Source organism: Varanus komodoensis, unplaced genomic scaffold (assembly GCF_004798865.1).
Source record: "Varanus komodoensis strain SLA01 unplaced genomic scaffold, ASM479886v1 scaffold1, whole genome shotgun sequence".
NCBI lineage: Eukaryota > Metazoa > Chordata > Lepidosauria > Squamata > Varanidae > Varanus > Varanus komodoensis.
Genome location: NW_025335268.1, coordinates 129,180,719 through 129,203,552, shown reverse-complemented (window position 1 = coordinate 129,203,552; position 22,834 = coordinate 129,180,719). Strand labels below are relative to the sequence as shown.

At 42.4% G+C, this 22,834-nt stretch overlaps 1 protein-coding gene across 7 annotated transcripts in view; it reads right to left on the bottom strand.

Moving 5' to 3' along the window:
• Window positions 1-4,329: 4,329 nt before the first annotated feature.
• Window positions 4,330-22,834, bottom strand: part of NFASC (neurofascin) — a 206,407-nt gene continuing 187,902 nt past the window's right edge. For all 7 annotated transcript variants that reach the window (XM_044445788.1, XM_044445748.1, XM_044445768.1 and 4 more), the window contains 3 exons: window positions 17,215-17,346; window positions 15,097-15,166; window positions 4,330-4,871 (listed from right to left, as the gene is read on the bottom strand). In XM_044445788.1, coding sequence (XP_044301723.1) covers window positions 4,640-4,871; window positions 15,097-15,166; window positions 17,215-17,346 — 434 coding nt within the window. In that variant the 3' untranslated portion in view covers window positions 4,330-4,639. The remainder of the gene's footprint in view (window positions 4,872-15,096; window positions 15,167-17,214; window positions 17,347-22,834) is intronic.

The following is a 22,834-nucleotide window of genomic DNA, read 5'->3' as shown; positions in this document are numbered from 1 at the left end:
CTTCTGGGAAGTAGCATGCCATTTGCCGTTGATAGAGCTGTGTGGAGATGAGATCATGCAAGAGTCATGAATGCAAACTGGGGCAGGGCTATTAAATCTCTTTCAACCCAAGGGCCACATTCAGTTTGGAGCAGCTTTTAGTGCTGAGCAACACTGAAGGCAAAGGGTAGGTTCAAAGTATTGGCATATTTTAGCTGAAAATGCTTACTGTCAGCAATGTTGAAGGAGGAGTTTTTTGTTGTTAAAAGGAGTGTGAGTGGGAACAAAACCAAAGCAAAGCAAAAGTGCCTTACTTAGTAGGCACTGGAAAGTCCCAAGGGAGGAAGACCTGGCTAAATCATCTAGAGGATTTTGAAGATGTTCAAACAACTGGAGAACAGCAAGGACAAAGCAGGAAAATGGCAAAAGAAAAAAACCTCTCTAAACAGCACTTTAAAGTAAGATGAGCTCCAGATCCTGACAAACTCTGACATCCACAGCATCCTGACAATGGAGGCAGAAAAATGACGGCCTCTTTCAGGAGGAAACAAGAAGGTTGCAGCAGGACAATGGAGGGTGCAGAGATTTGACACAGTGCTAATTCAAAGTAGGGGAAAAACTTGATAAAAGCTGGAGGATCACTACATTGCCAGTGGTTGAGGAAAGGGCTGTGGCTTTCAGAGGAGCTCTAGAGGGATGGATTTGGGCCTGAAGCTCTGCACCCAAGAACTAAAAGTAGCATCCAGTGTTAAATGAAGCCTGCTCCTCACTGTTTGTAGCCAACACATTTACTGGGAGCAGCTGAGATTTAGTTTTATGCAAGGGGTCCAGTAGAGAGTACTGAAAAGGTTGAGTCTCTTATTGATGGCTGGCTGATTCTTCGGGGAAACAAGTTATTGGACTGATTTAGCACTTGAAAGAGAAGTTCTATCAGACAGGGGGATCTTCTCTAGGTCTTTCATGCCTGTTACAGAAGCTTCCCAGCAAGTTTTTTTGGTTTTTATTTCTATTAGGCTGTATGTGACTTCAATCAAAAGGTACTTATATTTTGAAGCCAATTCTCATCTTTTCATTTCCAAAGCAACTCTACTGACTATTACGGCAAACAGGAACATCTTTTGTCTTGTAGAATAGACATTTCCTTTCCGCTATAGTTACAAAGCAAATAACAAAGTGATACAGAAGGCCTTACTAAAGTGTGCGACATGAAAAACCCACCTGATATAATTGAAAAATGATCATTTTAGGAACACAGAGCTATCTAGTCTTTGAAAACAAACAGATAAATAAAACAGGTCTTTTCCTACGCTTTATTATGTACCCAGAATGCACCTCACTGAAAGTGAGCCCCATAGCGATATTACCAACCTTCTTTAAAGGGATGATACGAGGTTTACCAGAAAAACACATGTGCACACTTGCTAACTTTCACACATGCCTGCACGCGTGCACACACACACACACACACACACACAGTTTAGCATACAGAATAGGATTGTAGGCACTGCTAGGTCGATACGAGAGCCTAAAAAGTAGTTTTCAAAACATTCCACATAGATATGACACTACTTATGCCTAGTGTTCTCTTGACTCACTGAGAGGCCAAAATCAGCTAGTTCTGGTTATCAGCAGGGATCTTCACTTAAGTCTAGGGAAGGAAGTCATTATATATACTGCTGAAGTTTTCTAGAGTCTCTCAAGCTCTATTCTGAACTGGATTAGAGAAGATGTGTACAGGGTGTGGGAAGTGTCACTCTGAAAGGTGAGAGCAGACTAAAAGTCAAAATCCAAAGGCATACAGGATATGCAATCCTTAAGCAAGCGATGTTTAAGTGTTTGACAGATAATGTTGCCATTGTTAGAATACATGCTGTGTATGCAAATGCTCCCAGGCCGAGTCCTCTAGGTAAGGCTGGGATGGGAAAGATTCCTGCCTGAAACTCCGGAGAGCCTCTGTCAGGCACTGTAGACAATCCTGAGCAATTATGGACCAGTTATTTGACTCCATAAAAGGTAGCTTTCTGTGACCTTACATCAAATATTGGCTTTCCTTCCAAGACAACAATTCATTTAGCATGTGTCATTAAATCTTGCACCACACAAACCCATTGGAGTTGGAAGCTTCCTTCAGTCCTAGAAAACAAAACTGATATCGTGCTAAAACGGAAGAACTTGGACAGATCCACCAAGGAGGTGATCTATGCTTGAAGCAAACAGACATGCAAAATCCTGTGGCCAGGAGATTAACAGATTGGAATAGCGTGTCTTGATTCAGATTGGGATTTCTAACTCAGCATTTGGAACTCCCTACCCTGGCAGTAAAGAAGCACTTTCAGCCTGAGGGATGAATGGATTCCTTTGCAGAGAAGCTCCGGGGCTGCTGCATGTCAGCAGTGGGTGGGGCCTAGGAAAAAGAGGGGAGGGTCAAAAAAAAGAGGTGGAGTCACCCGTACCTTTTAGTTTAAAGCTCTTTCAGCCCACAGCAAAGATATAGGAGTAGCATTTCAACCTTTTCAAGTAGGGAAAAGCTGCACAAGTAGGGGGAAACTGCATAAACGGTTGCAAAAAGGAAGTAGAACCAGTGGAAAGGGGTGAGACAGTCTGGGAACCCCCTTTGGCCAGCCTGGGACCCCAAGCTTGAGCTTCTACACCCATGTCCTACCCTACCCCACCCCTTTAAACTTACCATGAAGACTTAAATGTTCCCTTCTGAAATCCAAATTGGCTGCTTTAGTATCACAACCTTTTGCATCATTTGCTAAACCTCTTGTCTGCATTATCTCCTTGTACAGGATCCTTGTAGCAGAACTTAAAGCAAACCTATATAAAAGTTTAGCCATATCATTCTTATATTCCTTTTAGCATGATCCTGAAACAGCTCCCTGTGAAACAAAATCCCTTCCTTTAAAAAAATACCTTTGGCTTCAAAAGTGCAGGCTGTGAAGAAAAGACATACTGCATTGCACTAAAGACTGTGTATTTCAAAACTCTACTTTCTACAACAATCCATGCTTTCTCCTCTGGCCAAGTGGTGGCAGCCATCTTACTTTCACTGCATGGACAGATTACAGACCATCACACCAGGGGCTTAATCTACGGATAAATATTCATAGTTTATTAAGCTTCAGGGAAAGCATGAAGCTGTTTAAGGCATATATGGAAGAACAGTGTCACAACAGAATCTGTATCTGAGGAAAACAGGGTTACTGCGTGTTAGCAAGTTAGCTTGACTTGAGTGCCTTTGATGTGTAACTAACAAGATAGTGTGAGCTCCATGCTGCTGCTTATTTAGTATTGGAGAGCCTCCTTTTGGTTACTTGACCAAGGGGAGTGGGCTATAAGAGGCCCTTAATGTGCTGGAAAGTGGCTTTTACCTTGAAAGCCAGAAACTATAGCCCTGACTGATATGCAGGTAGTAACAATGGAAAGATGGATCAGTTCAGGTTGATTCTGAGTGCATTTGTCCTTTTTGCATCAAACACTGCGGGACAGGGAATCCCTGAACTTTTCAAAGAAGTAGCTAGCAGTTTCAATGCCAGGTTTGTTTCTTCTTAGTAGGTACCATCCTGTTTGCATTTGCAGTAGAAAAGCATTGGTTGGTGGCTTTCCCCCAGTCATCCTTCCTTCTTTTCCTGCTATGTGCAGGTTTCGTGGATGGTGGTGAACACCATGTGTGTGCATAGGGAGGCCTGACTGCTTTTAGCAGGAATGAACAACAATCCTTCCCCCAATAAGTATCCTGGAGAAACAACCACCTAATTCTGTTTTCCTGTTCCGAATTCGTAGAAAGATGCAACTATTTCCATAAAACTCTTTCTTAGGAGAAAGACACTAAATAGCATGGGCATTCTGAATTTCACATTGTCACGTGCGGTGGACCCAGTACTTGAAGTATAGCCAGCAATTGAGATCTGACATCATTTAGTAAATCCAACAACTTCCCCTCCCTTTGCTCATCCCTGTGCTTCGACACTGAAGCCCAAAACCGTACCATTTCATCTTATGGAAAGGAGCATCATATACCTTGCTTAGTGAGGAATATAAGCTAGGTTCTGGTTGCAATGATCTCCAACAAAAATGAACGATCAGAAAGGTTCCTGTTTATAAAACAGCTTTTCATTTCTACCAGAGCCAGTTCTGCAGGGTGGTTTCATGCTGCTTTTAGTGCTGGAGGTTCCATTGTACTCTCATCCCCACCCCTTCACTTCAGGTTTCCCCCCGTGTTGAGATTTCTTTTTTCTTAGGACAATGTCAAATCCTTAAAAGAAAAAAAAACACCTCCCAAAACTCATCTGTGTACATTATTAATGAAAGGAGTTGCATTATCTCACAAATTAGACATTGCGGGGAGAGGGTATAGAGGGGTATTTATTTCAGTCCAAGTTCTGAAGCCTGGGGCGTAGATTCTGTGCATCCTGTTCTTCTACTGGTCTCTTGTGGGTTAGCTCAGATTTCAGCTGCAGTGCGATCACTTCAGCAGCCTCTGCATCTATGCCATTTGCTTTGTTTGCTAAAGAGATGATGGCACTGGTGACCACCTGGCTGCGTTTATGTTTTGGTCACTGTGGTCCTACTCTGGTTGCAATCTGTTGTTGATGTTGACTTGGCTGACCCACACCGACGATGTTTCTTTTTGCTGCTGCTGTTTCGGTGTATTGCATTATGCCAGGGAGTAGATAGCATTAACTGGTGATGTGGCTTCTGAGCTCTCATTGCCTTCTGTCTCATCTTTGTCCTTCTTGACTGTGTACTGGCCAATAAAGGAGCCATCCTCATTGAACTGCCCTTCACCTCCTTCACCATAGTCCACCAAGCTGTCATCACTTTCTTGCTGCTTTATCGTGCCATCTAATGAGGTCTGACTGCCTTGCAGTGGCTTGTTGTCTTCATCACTAGTATCAAAAGGGGGGAAAATGTCATCAGAACAGGAGAAGGTATCATTTTAAAGGAGCAGCATAACCTTAAACTGGTGAAAAGTCCGAGTGACTGTACTTAAAAAAAATAAATAAAAGCAACAAGAATGCGGGAGGCCCTGGGGATTATGACTCTCCCAAGTGGCTAATAGCAAATTACCTGGTGAGATCTTTGCAGATGCAGGAACTGCCTGGAAATAATTCAGTGTTAAAGGGAACTCCTCCCCAAGAATTAGGAGGCAGCAGGCCCCCTTGCCAAAGTAACGTCTTGGTGGAAAACCTACTGAAATGCTACGATGGTCAAGTGACTAAGGGTACAATGTGGTGGGGCCGACACCTGCTAAACAGGAGCCTCCCATCTCAGAAGCTTCAGAAAATACTTTGCCCTGCTCCCAACACTTTTGTTGGGACTTTTGCCTCTCTTCTTCTCGTGAAGATTTTTCCTCTAGATGGCATTTGAGACCATCTAGAAGAGGTGCACTGGTGAAAGCGGGGGGCAGAGCTGGCAGGATTCTGGTTCTTTGTGTCCAAGATGCTCTCTTCTTTTCCACTTGAATGCCCTCCTTTTGACCTCTATGAGGTCCTCAAGGCCACTTTTGAAATCTGCAAAATCAGGTGCTGCCATTCTTTCTGTGTTGGCTGCAAGGGGGCAGGGATGGGGCTGAGGGAGAGATTGGATCATGTAACCCCCTTCCTAGAGTTGCAGCAGTAGCTACTGCCTTTGGAGGAGGAATCTAAGAAACCCTATGGTCTCTGGAACACTATCCCAAGACCACAGGATTTCTCAACTGGCATGTAATAGCTCATGTTTCATTCTGAGCATTCTGGGCTGTAAATGTCTATCTCTTGTTGGGAAAAAAGTGCACTGAAAATCAATAATCTACAAACCTCTCTTTAGTGCCTCTCTTTATATCTAAATAGGGCATAAGATGGTCCGGTGCCATTTTGGCAATTTCAGTTTTAATCTTACCTATGCAACTTTTGAAAAACGATGTGGACAAATCTAAAATGGCACTTTTACTCTTAAGTGGATGCTTCTCTGCTCTTTTTTACAGCCAGGATTTTAGATGTGCAAACACACATTTCCTTACAGTATATAACCCTCATGGGTAGTACTTGTTTTCTTTTTGCGGTCTTGGTATCAGCCCCCAAAGGGTTGGCACTTATGGACAAGCTCCTGCTTCTGCTTCTGAGGCTGACTTACTGACACCAACACTTTTTTTAAAAAATATTTTTAATACTGCTTAATTTAATAAAATCTGTAAGCAGTTCAACAGTGGATGCAACTTCATGCAGAATTTGTCATATCAGTGATTATGAGTTAAAGTGGAACTTGAATGTTAAGAGGAAGCCTGTCTTCCTCAGAGAGGTGGGGCATCTGTGCCAAACATGTTGTTGGAATTCAGCTCCCATCAGCTGAGATGGACAGTCAGTGATCAGGGATGATGGGAGTTGTGGTCCAGACAATGTGGAAGGCCACACATTCCACATCCTTGTTCTGTTAGATGCAGGAACAAAACAGGAGCAATTATTGTCATGAGTGTCTCTCTCCCCTTTTCAGCAGATTGGGATGAAAGGCTTCTAAGATGCAGTCTTCTAAAGAACTAAGCTGGCTAGTTGGGACCTAGCTTCAAAATGCAGAGCGTGTACTCATAAAGTTAACAAGTTGCACGTATCATCACAGCAATCCCTGTCATTGGTGGCGTTACCTTTTGCCCCCATGGGGCTAGCTTGACTCCCAGGGAGGTGTGTGCTGCTTGTGGGCCAGACATTACTGAACTGGTCTGCTTCTTCACCTTGATGGTGAAGCATCAAGTTGATGACCTCACACTGCTCCTCTTTGACCCTCACGTTCTATAGTGTCTCAGCTCAAACCAGAGGTGGTTGGGTTCTCATCAGCCACTTGGCGAATCTCATTCATTAATCTGTATATTTCAGTAATGCATTCTGACCCTTCCTCCTTCTCTTCTAGCTTACCTTTTTGGTCTGAGCTTTCTACCTTGGAATGCTGTAACCTGAGAGAAGCAGGCTCAGTGCCTACAGAAATTTCTATTATGCCCTTCTTGCAAGGAGGCTGAACTGTAGAAGCCACTGGAAATTTGGATAATGGGTATTTCTGTGGATGTGCATGGACAGATGTGTAGGAAGGAACATCCCTGGCTCTTCCTCCTACTCTGTGTTAAGACCCCTCCTGCAAATAAAATCTTATTTCTGAGTACCTGGAACATGGTGCTTATTATCAGGGACCAGGCAACTCTGTGGTCACTGTTAAGGCTACCGTTTTTCTTTACCACCTGGCACCTCTGAGTCCATCTGCAGGCAGTTCCCTCTGCCCCTCACTCTGGAGGAAAGACCCCAGAACCCAGGCTATGTCAATCAGTAGCCAGGAGCTAAAAGAAGTGATGCATACCCTCATGAAGATCCAATTTTTACTGTATCATTGTGTGGATTTAGCTGCAACTGCTTTGGGAAAAATGCAGTATAATACCAATCAATAAACAGGTAAAATCACCCTTCCCTTTGCAGTTCACCTTTTCATCCCAACACAGAATAAAATCAGTTATGTGTTTGGCTTGCCTGGCTTTTTATTTCTCAGTTGCATAGAAGAGTGTTTTGCCATCAGAACCCCCTTGCTAGATAAAGTAGCCCACAATGCCAGAGAATGGTCACTACCAGCAGCTGCACGGGTTCTATGAAGAGCCTTAAACTTTCCAGCTGCCATCAGTCCACCCAGGTCCCATTCAAAATGTGCAAGCTGCCAAGCAGAACAGGGCCCATCAATTATGCCTGCTGGTGCACCAGGGGCTCTGTAAACCTCCTGCTTTTGCAGTCTGCCTGGAAACCATGCCTGATGGGCCACTCACTATCATGGCTTGGTGAGCTGTGCAACCCATGATGGGTTGTAGGTCATGTAGGCCTGCTGTAGATATTAATGTCTCTGGTGAGATACTGTGGCCTGCTTATGGCATTGGCCATCAGCACCTCTCATCACAGTGAGTCTTCTAGATCTGTTTCACAGTGTCTGGAAGGTGCATCTTCCTTGGACTCTTTCAAACTAGTGGCCTGCTTGTTGCCAACAGTTTGTGGTTCCAGGTCACTTGGATTGTGTGGGTGCAGCATAGTGTATTGTGACTTAAAGGGGAAGTCTGCTTGTCTTTTCCTTCTGGAGAAATCTATTGTCCAGCAATGCTCACATGTTACTTTTGCATTGTCTAGCAAAAGCAGAAAGTCCATATTTTGCAAACATGGTTACCCTGGTGTAGAAATACAAATGTGCATGATGATCTCACAGCTAGTGGCTTTTGTGAGCAACTGAATCAGAGGAAAACGGTTACTATTAGGCAGAGAGGTCTGGCAGTGTTAGGAGGCACAAAGCAAGAATGATAAAATGCAGGGATGTTGGTTTGAAATCTTCAGTTTCCAAATTTAGGACAAAATCCTATGTGTGCCGACATAACAAAAAGTCATACCACTGCCAGGATTCCCACACCAGCCATGCTGGCAGGGCAATGCTGGGAGTTATTAGTCTAAATACCCCAATTTATTCTGGACCAGAATTTCCCATTGGAATGGTCCTTCCCTCACTAAGCATGAGGCCAGTGAAGTTTTCAAAATACACCCTGCTGGTTTTGACCTTCTGAAGGCTGCAGGCCAGAGAACCACACAGTAAACTCAGTGGGGCATTTGGTTTCCTTTTCCCACCCCTCTGTAAAGACCAGTCCCTTAAACCGCACCCTTTTCATAGAGGACTGCCATTAAAATGCCTCTGGTCAGAAATTCTGCTAGATCTGTCCAGACCCCTGGCACACTGAGTAGCTCTCTGGATTGTGGGCCAAAGAAGATTACAACTTTGTTGCCTTGTTGTTAGTTCATTAGGAAGGTGAGTATATGCAACCTTTAACACAGAGATTCAGTGTATCGATAGGTTAAAAAGAAATCTTGCTGCTTATTCAATGTATTCAGCTGGGGAAGCTTGAGTCAAGCTGCTTTAGGGGCATCATGTTCAAGAGTTGCATATGGCAGAGTGAATATTTTGTCAATGGAAAATTTCCAGGGAATCTTCATTCTGAACAGATGTAAGGTCTTCTATAGCTGCCAGCTTCTTCTTCACCATGCTTACTTCCCAACATGAAAAACCAGGGTCATCCTGCTTTTCAAATATCAGGGGCACATCAGATAAATAGCTTACCTGAGAATATGGAACTGTTCAAAACCTCAACCCCGAAGAACCCTTTTTCATGTGAGCAATCCACTCTCAGTTGTACAATGAAGCAACAGCAGTCATCACCCATATGGAATTAGTCACAGAAAAAGGGATGAAGCTGAGACTGTGATAATTCAATTGGTTTTGGTAAGTGCTCAAGATCTGCAGGCAGAATGCAACTCACTGGACCTGGGGTGCCCAAAATCACAAGGTGAGGGAAAACAAACGATTCTTTAATGGTGTTAGAGGATGACGTTTGGTGGTGGAGAGGTGGGGGAGTGGGATAAGAGAATAAGGTTGTGCTTCAGTGATGGAACTGCTCAAAGAAAAAGCTGTGCGTGCAAGCCTTTGGGGGCAGTCCACACTCCTACCTTTCAAGAGACCTTCATGGTCCATGTAGAAAGACAAGGTGAAAAGAGAAGAAAGGATTGGAATAAAACAGAGAGAGAAGCAGAAAAGCCCGATCAGAGAGCAAAATGATGAGGTATGCATTTCAGGGGATAGGACCAAAAAATAAAAGCTAACATCACTTAAGGGTGTGGGGGGCGGTCCCTGAAGGAGCTAGCTACCTCATTGTACCCAATGAAGGAAGAGTCAGGACATTTACATACTGTTGTGCATACCCACCCCAAATAAGTAGATTATGGTTTCTAAAAGCAAGTTAATTGCAGGTAAGCCACAACAAAAATAAAGAGATGTGTCACCTAAGCTGGAAAGAGCTGGTAGGATAGTAGTGGCAGTTGCCTTATTCAAGGGCCAGGAACAATCAGTGAGAGCCAGCTACTTAGTCATGTGGTCCACGCTTCATCTGGCTGTTCCAGTGATGTGAAGCAAAGCAAGCTCCTGATGGAAAAGTCTCCCTTAGGAAAGAGTCTAGTCTTTACTTGGTCTTGGCTGAAAAGTGGGGCATGGGTAACTCTGAAAATGGGTGGGGGGAGAGGAAGGACTCCTAATTAATGATGGACAAATGAGTGACTTTGTAGTTTGCCAAGGTACCTTTTTGCACCTGATTGCTTATGACCTCCCATTCTTACTGAAGATGAATGTGTGAGGGTCATTTTTGAACAGGCAAAAAACACACTTTTCCAAGCATACATCCAAAGGCATGCTAACCCTCATGGATTAAAGCAGGAAAATGTGTCCTTGAGAATGCCCAAGCTTTTTCTGAAAAGTGCAGTTGCTCCTGTGGTCATGTTTGGAGTTGTGGGACATTTCCACCATTTTTTCAAGCATCAACAAAATTCATGTACATCCCTATTTCTGAGGTATGTTCCCACATGTCGAGATTGCAATGGATGAAATAATTGCAAGTAAGGGAGGCAACCCATAAAGATTTGCCTATAAATAATGGCATGGACAAGAAAATACTTTATGGAATGTCTTCTTACTGGCTGTTCTGTGAAGTTCTGGGAGCCACCCTTGAAGAATATGGGTTTGCTTAGTCACTGTTAAGAGCAGGAAGCCTGCTTATCAAACAGTAGATACATCTGAGATCAAAAAACCAGTCTAGCAAAACTCCAGCTTCAGAGTATTCGCAGGCATCACAAAATGGTCATAAAGAAGGCCTGATGGAGAAGCATTACCTGGGTCCTAGCTTTTAAAGCAATTACCACTTCCCCACACTCACGATTGATAATTTTATAATTACCAATTTTATAAAAGGAACTCTGGTTCTGCATGCAACAGCAAATATCTGTGGGTTGATTTGGAGCCCTGTACTGATCCCTGAAAATATGGAGTGGGGGGAGGGGGGAAAGGAGGAGGGGGAGCAGGTAGACCAGAGCAGTGGGACTCAAGTTTTAATAGTCTAATTCTGACTTGTTTCCTGGCTTGCTCATGTGCAAGTGCTCGCCCTCCCTCTCTCTGTCAACCCATCACTTGGTATAGTAAGGCATGATTACTAGAACAGAATGCTATTTAAGGATAAGGGCTTCAAAACTTAGTTTAGTCTGGGCACAAGGAGACCATTACTCTGGCAGCAGAGTAAAGAGAATTGACAGTATCTCTTAATTGGAGGCTGCAGCAATTGGAATGCAGTGCGTGGGGCACTAAGGATGTGACGAGATGTCACATCAGACATGCTTCTATGAAGGCAGTATGACAACCAATGAAGAAAGCATGTCATCTCTGCTCCCATCCACCTTTCAAGTGCTGGGATTCACTTTCTGTGGCCTAATCTTTCAACAGTTGTGGATCTGAATCTGCCAGCCAAGCTTGGGTGTTAACTATTCCTGTTTGCCTTTCCCAGGGTTTACAAGATGTGCCATTTCTGAAACTCCTGGCATTAACCTGTGCAGTAGTTCTTCAGGGGATGAGGCAGAACATGACCACATAAATAGACTTTTGCCAAAGCTCAAGTTGAAGGGAGGGCAAAATCTACTCACCACTTTTGTACTTCTCCCCTAAAAGCACTCTGGTATTTCTAAGGTATGCTTCATTTAAGGATGCACAAATTTAGCAATTTTGGTTTCTCTCTACTTATTATTTTAATCTTTGGTTCCTCTCCAACTTTGAGATGGAAAAAAAGTTTGCATGAAAATTCAAAAGCATTTTTGTGCACATTTCTCCAAACACACTCATTTTTGCCTGTTGCACATCTTTTTGCAAGCAATTTTTCATATGATAGGCTTTTGAATGCTATTTCTCCTAATACATGTATTTAAGTCTCCATTTTTGATTAGAGAATTCCATTATAGAGTTCAGAAAGGATATCTGAAGATAACTGAGTTTCAGTCTACATTGTAGTTAAGTCTGCTTTAAAAGGCAAAAGGAACCAACTTCTGCTTCCCAGCCACCTCACTGCTATAGATGGATACTGAACTCTAGGTCCTTTCTTACCATCAAAGTGCAGGGATTTAATGAGGAAGCTTGAAGGCACAATCCTACACATGTTTAGAAAGGAAACATCCTTCCACTCCCAGCAGGTCTTAGGGCTTTTTTTCTATTAAACATGCATATGATTATGGCCTCAATCATTTAGGCAAGCAGCTTTTAACTTTAGGGGGATTGTTGCCAACAACATAACATTGGCTCAACACAAAGGTCTGATATAGCATGAAGGCAAAAAGAAAGAAACAGAGATGGCTCTGTTTGAAGTTGTCAATTCCATTCCACACAGCTGATCCATCTGTGTGTTTTCAAGAGTCCTCAAGCTGTTTTAAATAAGCGATATAACAACACTGCAAAAGTTTGATTCTATAATATTGGGCGGGGGGGGGGAATCAGTTCTAAATTAAAAAAATGTAAATGAACTATTCAGATTAGATAATTATATATTTTTGTGACTTTTATCCACAGCAAAAAGCAAATGCTTTCAATGAAAGTAATCTATTAGAACCTCGTTGTTCTTGTGATCGAGGAGCTTAATATCAAAGGCCAGGCATGCAAAAATGGAATGCTTGTGCAAAATGAGGGTTCAGCTGCAGGTCACATGTTTTGAAGAATACTATTTACGGGACCCACCATTTATTTATATCATGCTGTTTTATCCATTTGCCATATTTGTCTTTTTATTTGCAACTGTTTGCATGCCATACATTAAGAGGCTTTTGTTGTAGATTAATCTGGAATACTAGACTATCACTTCCTGAGAAGCCAAGGCTCTCTGGAGAAGACAATCATGCTAGGGAAAGTTGAAGGCAGAAGTAGAAAAGGAAGACCAAATAAGATATGGATTGATTCCATTGGGGAATCCACAGCCTAGAATTTAGAACAGCTAAGCTGGGACCTTTTGGAGGGCATTCATCCAAAAGCTGGAGACAACTTGATGGCACAGAACAATAACAAACTAGATTATAATTTTGTTCTCACAATCCTTTACATGGATGTGAACTTGATCTACACTTCCATTTAGTCAATCAAGGACATTAATGCTGAATCAAAGAGCAGATTTTTACTCAACAACTTTCAAAGTTGTTTTAATGCACAGTTTCTCTTTTGGGTCCATTAGCCCAGAGTACTCACAGTATTACTCTATAAATGCATTTTGGAAGAGAGGGGTGGGTGGGAAGCCAGCCAACGACTTGCAGAAGACAATGGTAAAAGTTTATGGGATAACCACTTGAAATGTAGGCACTGTTCCCTAAAAGGCTATTATATCCTCTTGAGGACACAGCCACTATTGGTATGACATATTCATAGCAACTCCATCCTTCAATATGCACAGACCTCAAATAATCTGCCCAATTTAGCTTTAATTACATTGGGTTTGACTCAGAATGGCTCCTTCTGTTCACAGAATAGGTTGAGATCCAATGGAGACTTCCCACTGGAGGATGTGAGAAGGGGGAGATATAATTTTTCTTGCTTCCCCTCTTCCCCCTCTAGTTCTTTGCACTGTGTCTTAGGGTGCCAAAGGTGTGTGGGGGGGGGCATTCCCCAACATCCTGGAACAGAATTTTGAGTGGCACAGGGTTCTGCAGGTAGAGAGCAGAATTGGTAAGAATCACCTTCTTGCATCCTCCAGCACTGGCAGATCCCTGCTAATGTGTATCTGGATCAATTCATGATTTTATGCTGCAAGGTTTACACATGACCCATCTTTCAAAATACCATAGGGAACTGCTCTAATTCTGCTCTGTGTTTTAAATAAAGACCTTTCATATCTTTGTTAGCTACTGAGCAATTCTGGAACACTGGAGAATTGCCTAAGGAAGGTGGGACTGATTCTAAATCAACTGTTATTTGATTAATAATTCTGAAACTTTTGAATACCTGGACTTTTTGCTTCAAAGCAGTAAGCAAGGTAGCGATGCACCAAGGAGCAGATTGTTCCAAGTCAAGTAAATTAAAGAAACACAATTAATTTAGCAAGCGCTTGTTATGGCACTGGGTCTAGAGACTCAGTATAGCCCTGAAGGAGATTCTGAGCTCAATGAGATACTGGTCACTGTATGCTAGGGAAGACCTGAAGGGACCCCTGACAAATCCCCTGGAACCAAGGACTTGGCCCTCCCATCAACCTCAGCCTCCAAGAATTGTTCTCCCAAGACACTTTTTTCCCCTGAGTTGCACAGGACATTAAGACTACAGAAATGACCAAGGACCATATAAGTTGCAGATGTTCGGCCTTCTGTGGGAGATGAAACCTCTGAGGGATCTGAGCTTATCAACTGTGTTAAACCTTCCATAGCTGCTGCAGGAACCTTCCTAACTGCTCATCTCCTCCAATGCTCTGTCCAAGGTGCCAACAGTCTCTGCTGTGTGTGCTCCTGCTTACCTAGCATTACTGCTGACCCATCATGACTCCTGCCTTGCCGTTCACAACTTCTTTCTGCTGTAGCTTCCTTGATCACCCGCTTGCCTTGCTTCTTCCCCTGGGGCCCCACCCTAGCCAGGACAGTGCTAGCAGTGTTACCTGTTTCAGTTCCTTGGAAGCAATGGGGAAACAAATGTAAACCTTGAACGCAGGACCCATCTGTGAACAGCCAAAGAAAACATCTTGCTTTGGGAAGCTGAGAATAAACAGTGGCTGCCATCCTTAAAAGGATCTTTTTACTTGGGGATGGGGATGCTATGTGGTATGCGATCCTCATGAAAGAAGCCAGTAGGCTACAGCAATGTCATCACCAAAATCAGATAGTCTGAAGATCCTCTAGAAAATATTCTGAAATCTGGCGTTGATTATCAGCTATGGGAAATGTAGGTCCCCATCTGAATGTTTTCCTATTTCCGGCAGTGTATTCATGAAATAGGCATGAATTTGTGAAGGTCTTCAGATATCTCATTGAATTCTTATGTCTGAATGTATGTGACAGTCCAAAGGTGTTGAAAGTGCCCAACTCTCCTACAGCAACTTAGAGGCAAGTGTAGTGATTCCTCACTAAGAGCACACTATTATCCTTTCAGGTTTTATTCTTGGTTATTTAGGAATAACAAGTGGTAGAAAAATGTAAGTTTGTGGGAATGTAATGGAATCTTCTTGATTACTCAACCAACACATATTTGCCATGAGCAAATAGGTGTCAAGTTCCTATCATATATGTTAAACAGGAAACATACCTGTAATCAAACGACCCATTATCTACCTTCTGGTCATCAGGGTCCAGAGGCACATCTTTATTTTCTCTCACTGTGAAGATATATGCAATCAATTACAAACTAAAAAGAACAAGTCTTACTTTCATGTCTTCAAGGCTGCAATCCTAAATGCTTACAAAGAAGCAAGTGTCTTAGATCTCAGCAGGACCATCTTCGGAGTCATATGCTTTGAATTGCACCATTAATCCACCAATATATGTTATGTTGCAGCTGATTGAACATCAGAACAGATGCAAAAGATATGAAGCAGGAGAGTTATTGGACAGTGGGATTGATTTCAGGGGGACCTTGCTTGGTAAAGCACAGTGGTTGGCAAATGAACTTATAAAGTCTTTCCTGATCACTTCAAATATGATACGCATGAATCTTAGAGTGAGCAGGATTGTGACCTCAATCCTCTTAAAATCTTGCCTGATGCCACTTTAGTATTCATTACTATTCCTTGCACATGGAAAACCTGGCTCAAAATGGTCATGCTGATTACATGCTGGAGTGAGAAACTGAAATAAATTGATCATACAGTAGCACATATTATTATGAGTTTAGAATTGTTGAGAAACTGTCCTATGAGCTAGAAAGATATGAACACCTGTGTATTTTATTGTTATAACTGCGGCTACAGTATTATTTGGATGCAGTCCTTAAAAAGTCAACACTGCTATCAGAAGAATCCCCCAGTCTGCCCTGGCATGCCATCCTTTGTCAACACCACCAGTTTGAACAGCAAGTCCAGCAAAGATTTCCATGTCCACAACAGAGAGGTCTGGAAAGGAACATTGTCTGTGGCAGGAGAGAGAGCTGCAAAATCCTCTGGTCCCTGGGACATCCTTGAACTGTAGGATTCCTGTCATGATGTGGCATTATATACCGTTAACAGGTTTAGAACTGCTTGTATGCCCAATATAGTTGTATAAAGAGCTTTTCTGTGGCATTCCACTATCACACTTTGAATAAGCTTTTTCAGATGGACAGTCACATGTACCATTTTGCAACACACACACACACACACACACACACACACTGTTAACTAAATGCACATGTATATCCTTAACTGAAAAGAGTGAGGGTTTTCTCTCCAAACCCAGTGGCCAGGTATAACAGAGACTTAAAATAACTTTGCATTATTTTCAAGTCACATTGGTTAGATGATCACAGAGGGGGAAATAAGCCAACGTGTCTTATTTCCCGCTCTGCACAGGTCAGTAGCATGTCAAAGGGATTAGCATATTAACTTGTGGCAAGTCAGCTTGTCATGTCATGTGAGCCCAGCCAGGGTAGCTCATTGCTTTGGATAGCAAGCAGAATTCTACCCCAGAATTCAGATACCCCAGAATTCTACAACAGCACATGAGTTCTGGGTAACTTGTTAACCATGGCTACAAGTCTCCCTGGCTGGGTTCACACAACATGACAAGCCATGCTGCCAAAGGTAATTCAGCTAATCTGCCTGGCATGAGATTGGGAATTCCAGTCCTGCTTTTGAACTAATAAGTGAACAAGCACTTTAGGTGGGACATTATTACTTTTGGAAATAGTTGTGTCCCTGGAACTTGCTTATCATTCTCACACACTGGAGTGATAGTGAGCAAGTGTCCTGCAATAGACCTTTATGCATCTTTCAGGAATGGCCTGCAAGCCATCTTGCACTCAACATGTTTCCAGCTCTTGGGAGAGGACATGGTGGTCATTAAAAGCCATAGTGTGCAAAAGAAAAGACACAGGGAAAGTTGTACTGCTTAGACATTTTCCCGTTTTTTAAAACATGCATTGGAATAATTTCTGCAAGAGAAATTTTCTGTGTTCACAAAATACAGAACGAGCCAACACATTTAGCAGGTATAAAGGAAAATCTTAATAAAGGTAATGGAAAAAGGTATCACCTTCTACTTTGCAGGAAATCCTCTTTGCCTTGCCTTTAATGGGATTAGTTCTTTTATGTGCCAGGATAGTCAGAATTGTAGGAAAAAATCCTTTCAGTGTGAAGGCTAACATTCCGACCAGTCTAATTAGATTCGGGATTAAATTCTCCAAAAGACAATAAAAGGCAATCACTATGCACCAAACAGACATTTCCCTTACCTGGGTATTTCCCTCCTCTGCTTCTCTTAATGAAGCAAACAATCAGCAAAATCAGGACCAGAAGAGCAATGGCACACATCAGTCCAATAAACCAGCCCTGAGTTGCAATGTCCCCTTGGTTCCTGGTGTATGCTAGCAGGAGGAGTTGAAAAAGAAGAGTTAATAGAACTGATCCACATGCTAGAGAGAAATGAAAACAGCAGATCAAGGCTCTTGGGTTTTCTGTATCCCATCCATGTTCAGTTGTCGCATTTTCAGGACTGTTCTCTCTCCATGTCTGTCTTCCTACTCTCTCTTCCCACCTCCACATGTGTGTGTGTGTATGCGCGCAATCACCTCTTTTGGATTTGAGAAGTTATGCTGCACCCCACCTTTATTTCCTGAGTGCATCACAACCCAGACTCTACCAGTAACAGCAGCAATGCAACTTTAAGGCAGCAGGGAAGGTCAAAGGTGGAGCAGGGAGTGGTGGAGCAGGGGGAGGCGAAGAAATAAAATGTGCTATTGCCCAATAAAGGAAGCGTATATAAAATGGGGTAGTGGGAGCTGAAGAAGCAGGTAACAGATCTGATCTCTCCTTTATTGGACTAGGAAATGCTGTGGGTGATACCTCAAAAGAGGTGCAAAAGTTCTCCAAAGGAGGCTTCACCTTCGTCTGGCATGTAGCTAGAATGATAATTAAAAAGTAGAAATGGCTTCCCAACATGTTCAATGTCCCAAATACTGCCAACTGGCATCAAAGCTAGAGGGAATCATTTACAGACTAAACTCCTTTTGGAAATTATTGTAGGATTTAACTGAGATAGTTTTTAGCTTTTGCCCATCTTGGATTCTTGCTAGGATTAAGCACCTTTTCTCTGTTCACTTTGTCAGCTTAACTTGGACCTATCAAGATCCAGCTGCTGCCATTACCATAACATTTATAGCAATTCAGAAAGCGACTGGTGAATCTCTGGGACAAAGGCATAATCCATGACGACACCATGTGCATTTGTCCTGACACAGATTAAAACAAGAGGGAGGGGTAACAGCAATGAATGTTGCCCCCTATTCACCTCCATGCACATCCTTCCCTATACATCCTCTTCTTCACCGCCTTACTACAGAAAAATCAACCTGATCAGAGTTCTCTCATTGTTTGGTCAGTGCTCTCCTTCCATGGAAAGGACACAAAGCCTAAGATGGCAGTCATTTAAAATGCGATCGTACCTCTTCCCAGTAGCTTTTATTGACTCCTTGGTCCAGTTGCAGCCTGTGACCGGCTGTAAATGCAACAGGCTGGCTTAAGCAACACACATGGAACTCTAATACGTACACACAAAGATGCTGGGAGTGAATACCTCTTTGGGCAATTGGGTCCCAGGAGGTAACCAACCCTGAGCGATGACATCGGGCATGGACTGGTTGTTTCAATACTGCTCTCTGTTGAAGCATCATCTTTGGGTGGGATTTGTTGAAAAATACAGTGAACACGATACTGTTTTGTTGTTTTTCATGCTACAAGTGGCTAACGTCCATATTTTTTACACTCAACAGAACACTTCGGTAGTATTCCATGGTGAGATGTTGGAGCTTAACATTCAGTCACTGCACCGTATGTCCAGTGTACTTGAAGGTCAGGAAAAAAGCAAAACATATTCTGTTCTGAAGCTTCTCAGTTTTTCTAACTTGCATATATCAGGAGTGGGATGCAGACTAATCTATGGGACTTTAGTCATGGCCAACATGTTCCATTGGTTACACATTGGTTACACCATCTGGGTCTGGATCCAACCTGATATGTTTTGCAAAATGGAGAAAACGTTCAACAAAATAGAAGGGTGTGGGTTAAATGTTGTGAACCTGCACTACAAATGTAGCTGCATAGCTATTGTATTTATACAAAAATTGGGAGCAAAGCCCTGAAGCTAAATGAATTCCAAACTATTAATACAGAGAATGTATTTTGTTGGTGATTTTCAATGAAAAAGAAAATGATAGATATCTACTCACCTAGTTATGAAAATAATATATATTGCCAAACTGTCCATTGGATTTTAAATAGGAGGCATTACTTACATATGAATAAAATGGTATCTTATATGAATAAAAGTTTAATGATGATAACTGCTAGCTTTCAAAGTACTTGATTTTCTTAGGCAAAGATCATCCTAGATTACTAAAAGATCAGACATTTAAAAGCACCTCAGGCAACACTAGTACATTTTCAACTTCACAGAAAAACACAAATCATCACGACTGTATGCGAGCTACATCCTGGGAATGATTCACTCAGACCAAATTGCGAAAGAGCTTAATGGTTAGATTCTCTACTCAAAAATCAATGAGATAATTTCTTTCCTCCCAGTGAATCAAACTGGAATTGTGCTATTAGACCATAACCTAATGGCTTTATCCAAACTCCAGTAGGAAGTAACATGCATAAGCAGCTTCCCAGTTATCTACAATAAATTAAAAATATTCTGAATAGCACTAATGGAAGAATAGCAGAGCCACATAGTACTGAAGCTCTGCCAACATTATAATGAAGACACAGTCTATGTTCGTTGCCAACAGACATTTGTCAGACTCTGCCTGGATCTACTCACATTAAGTGCTCCATTTGGCAAGACTTACAACAAGAATGTAATTATAGGAAGACATGGACATGTATTATAGGCCACCCTCCCTTTTAATTTCAGCCATATATATGAATATATTGTATTGATTCCCAGCCCCCCTATAATCAGCTTCAGATTTTCTTCAAGGATGGCAAGGAGTTATAAGTGTCAAGCTCACTGGGGAACAGAACTGGCAACCTCACACATTGAACTGGTCTTAGGGACCTTGCAGGGCAGAACACGTGTTCTGATTCTGGATTTTATATTGCTACCCATGGCTCTCACTGGGCCCCGACACCCAGGAATCCATTGCAAGCTGACTAATGCATAGACACTCCTTCTTGACATTTCAAGCTTCTAACCACTGAAGGGTAAAAAGGTGAAGTGCACTACTATTGCTTTGAAGAAGGGCCACTGGTAGAGCACACACTTTCCATCCAGAAGGCCCAAAGCTCAGTCTCCCGCATCTCCAGTCAAAAGGCTGAGGGGAACATTCTGGAGGGTTTAAAATTTGCCAGCCTAAATACAGCATGCTATCAGAGAAATAAATTGCTGGGTTAGTACTGCTCCACTGGCCTTTCCTCTTGTGCAAGTGCCAGTGCACTGCTGTGTGAATGGAAATTCTCCAAGCATTTGCACACCTGTTTGCACCACTTAAACTTCTGTGGGAGTCTCCCACTGCGCTCCGTTCAGAGCTCAGTTTCTGTTAGCACAATGCTGCTTGTGCTAGTGGAATGACACTATTAGGACCATCTGGAAGGGTCTACCTCCGTAGGTGGCTTTCCAAGCTTGGTGCCCACTGGAAGTGGCACCAGGGAATGCTGGCAGAATACAATGGATGAAGCAATCAATACACTTAGAGGGCACCAGGTTGTGGAAAGCTGCTGAGTATCATCCACTGATGCTTTTCGGTAGGCATGAGCAACTTTAATTGACTCAAGAAGTGCCAGGTGCCCCGCCTGGCCTTTGCACTTTGACATTCTTCCCAGTCACTTGTGCCAGTTGATTTACCATGCATTTGCTGCTAAAAGCTCTACCGTGGGAGCAAAGCGCACTTTGAACCTATGAAGTTTTTCTAATGGAGGAAGCAAGATACTAATTGCATGGATGTGAGAATTGCATTAGGCTAACTGAATCTACAGAACTGGGATAGGGGGAATAAAATTATGCTCTCAAGGCCTTTAGAGCAAGCAATGATTCTTTTAATGCTATGAACATAGAAAAGCTTTCAAGAGAAGAAGAGAAGTAATGAATCTTAAGAGATACAATGGAACTGTAACAGCTTAGATAAATTGACATATGGAATAAAGTAAAAAGTGGTCTTGGTGGTACTAAAATCAAGGATCTTTTCCTTGCAGATTCGGAAAACCCTCCCCCCCTCCCCCAGGCAATGCCAAGACTACAATGTAACAAATGCCAAATACAATTGTTCCAACAAAATTAAATCTCATTTGTAAAATGTCAGATCTTTTGATACCTGCAGAGCCTATGGATATATGAATCATCTTGGGTACCAATGCAGCAGCAACAGGTAAACTAGAAGTGCTTCCACCTGGACCTGTGTGGGCCCTGAAGTGAGCCAAACAGTCCCTAAATTTAGTGCAGCCTTGCTTTAGCTAAGTTCTAGATAGAATGGATCTTCCCTTGCTTTTAAAGGAAAATGGAGTAGAGACTAAACAGGATGCCATAGTAAGAACTGTGGCACAAGCCTGCATTTACGTTGCTGTAAAAGGACAGAATCAGGTTTTCTGTTGGCAAAGGGCTTGCTGCAACTATACAGAGAGAGCAAAGAATCCAACACAGAGCACCATTCATCTGATAAATGCATGGAGGGAGCGCCTGTGTGTTCAGCTGAACTCATCCAAAGTCTTTTTCTGTTTGTGCTTTAGCTGCCATTTCTGCACCTTCACCAATCATTCTGGTATTCCAGAAAACAGTTTAGCCTGACTCAATGACCAAGGGTGTCCTAGAGTGGTTTGCATCAACAACCGAGGTCAGTCTTCTGCTCAATAGGTTGTTCAGGTCTTTGACAGGACCACCAACATGATCAACTGGAAATTTCCCCCTGGCCATCAGAAAGCTGTCGAGATCAACCAGCTTTAGGTTGATGTGTTCAAATCAGTTTTGATAACTAAAGCTTAGGATTCATTTGAACATTAAACATTCTAATGCCTCTCATAATCTTTGAATGTCTCAGCCTGAAACTAGGATACATGAAAAATAATAGTGTGAGGTTGGATTGCTGTGGACCAAAGTGCCATTTAAGCCAGTATTCTGTGATGTAATTTAGAGAGATATTGTTGCATTGGTTCTGCAGGTGTGTGCTGTATGTCTGTATACATATAAATTACCTATTTATGATAAAATGTGGTGACATGGAAAAGGTGTACTACATAATAGCATATGTAGAAAGAGAAATCAGCCAAATGTAGCTACTAAGCTTGCATTTTGTGTATGATATGGTATCAAGATAGTGCCATTTGGTATCTCTATTACAACATTGCAAAAGACAGGCTGTTACATTATTTCTTCACCCAGCTACATTTGTGTAGAGAATATCACTCAATACTGCAAAGCTTTGTTCTGATTAACCAAAAACTCAACAGCACCAGCGGTGAATGCAAAGAAACAGCAGCTGTGGAACAGCATTGTTAGTTCAATTTCCATTGAGATAAAATGCAATTGCTAGAACAGAGGATTTCAAAAATAACTGGAAAGAAAATGGATAGTGCTGTCTTGTCACAGGTATTAAAGATGGCACATGATGGACCTACCGGCTCTGATCTCTACCATCAGAAACATCCAGCCAGGAAGAGAAAAGGAATGAAAAGACAAGAGGCTTTGCAAAGAGAAATGAGGTCACTAAAATAATGTGGCTCAGGCGGTCATTTGAGATACATCAGAGGAATAAAGCATACATCCTAGAAGTCTTCATCACTGTGTAATGATGTGGAACATGTAGACTTTTTCTGAAGACACGGCATATGCATGTGACCATCAAAAGAGGAGACCCAGGCTGT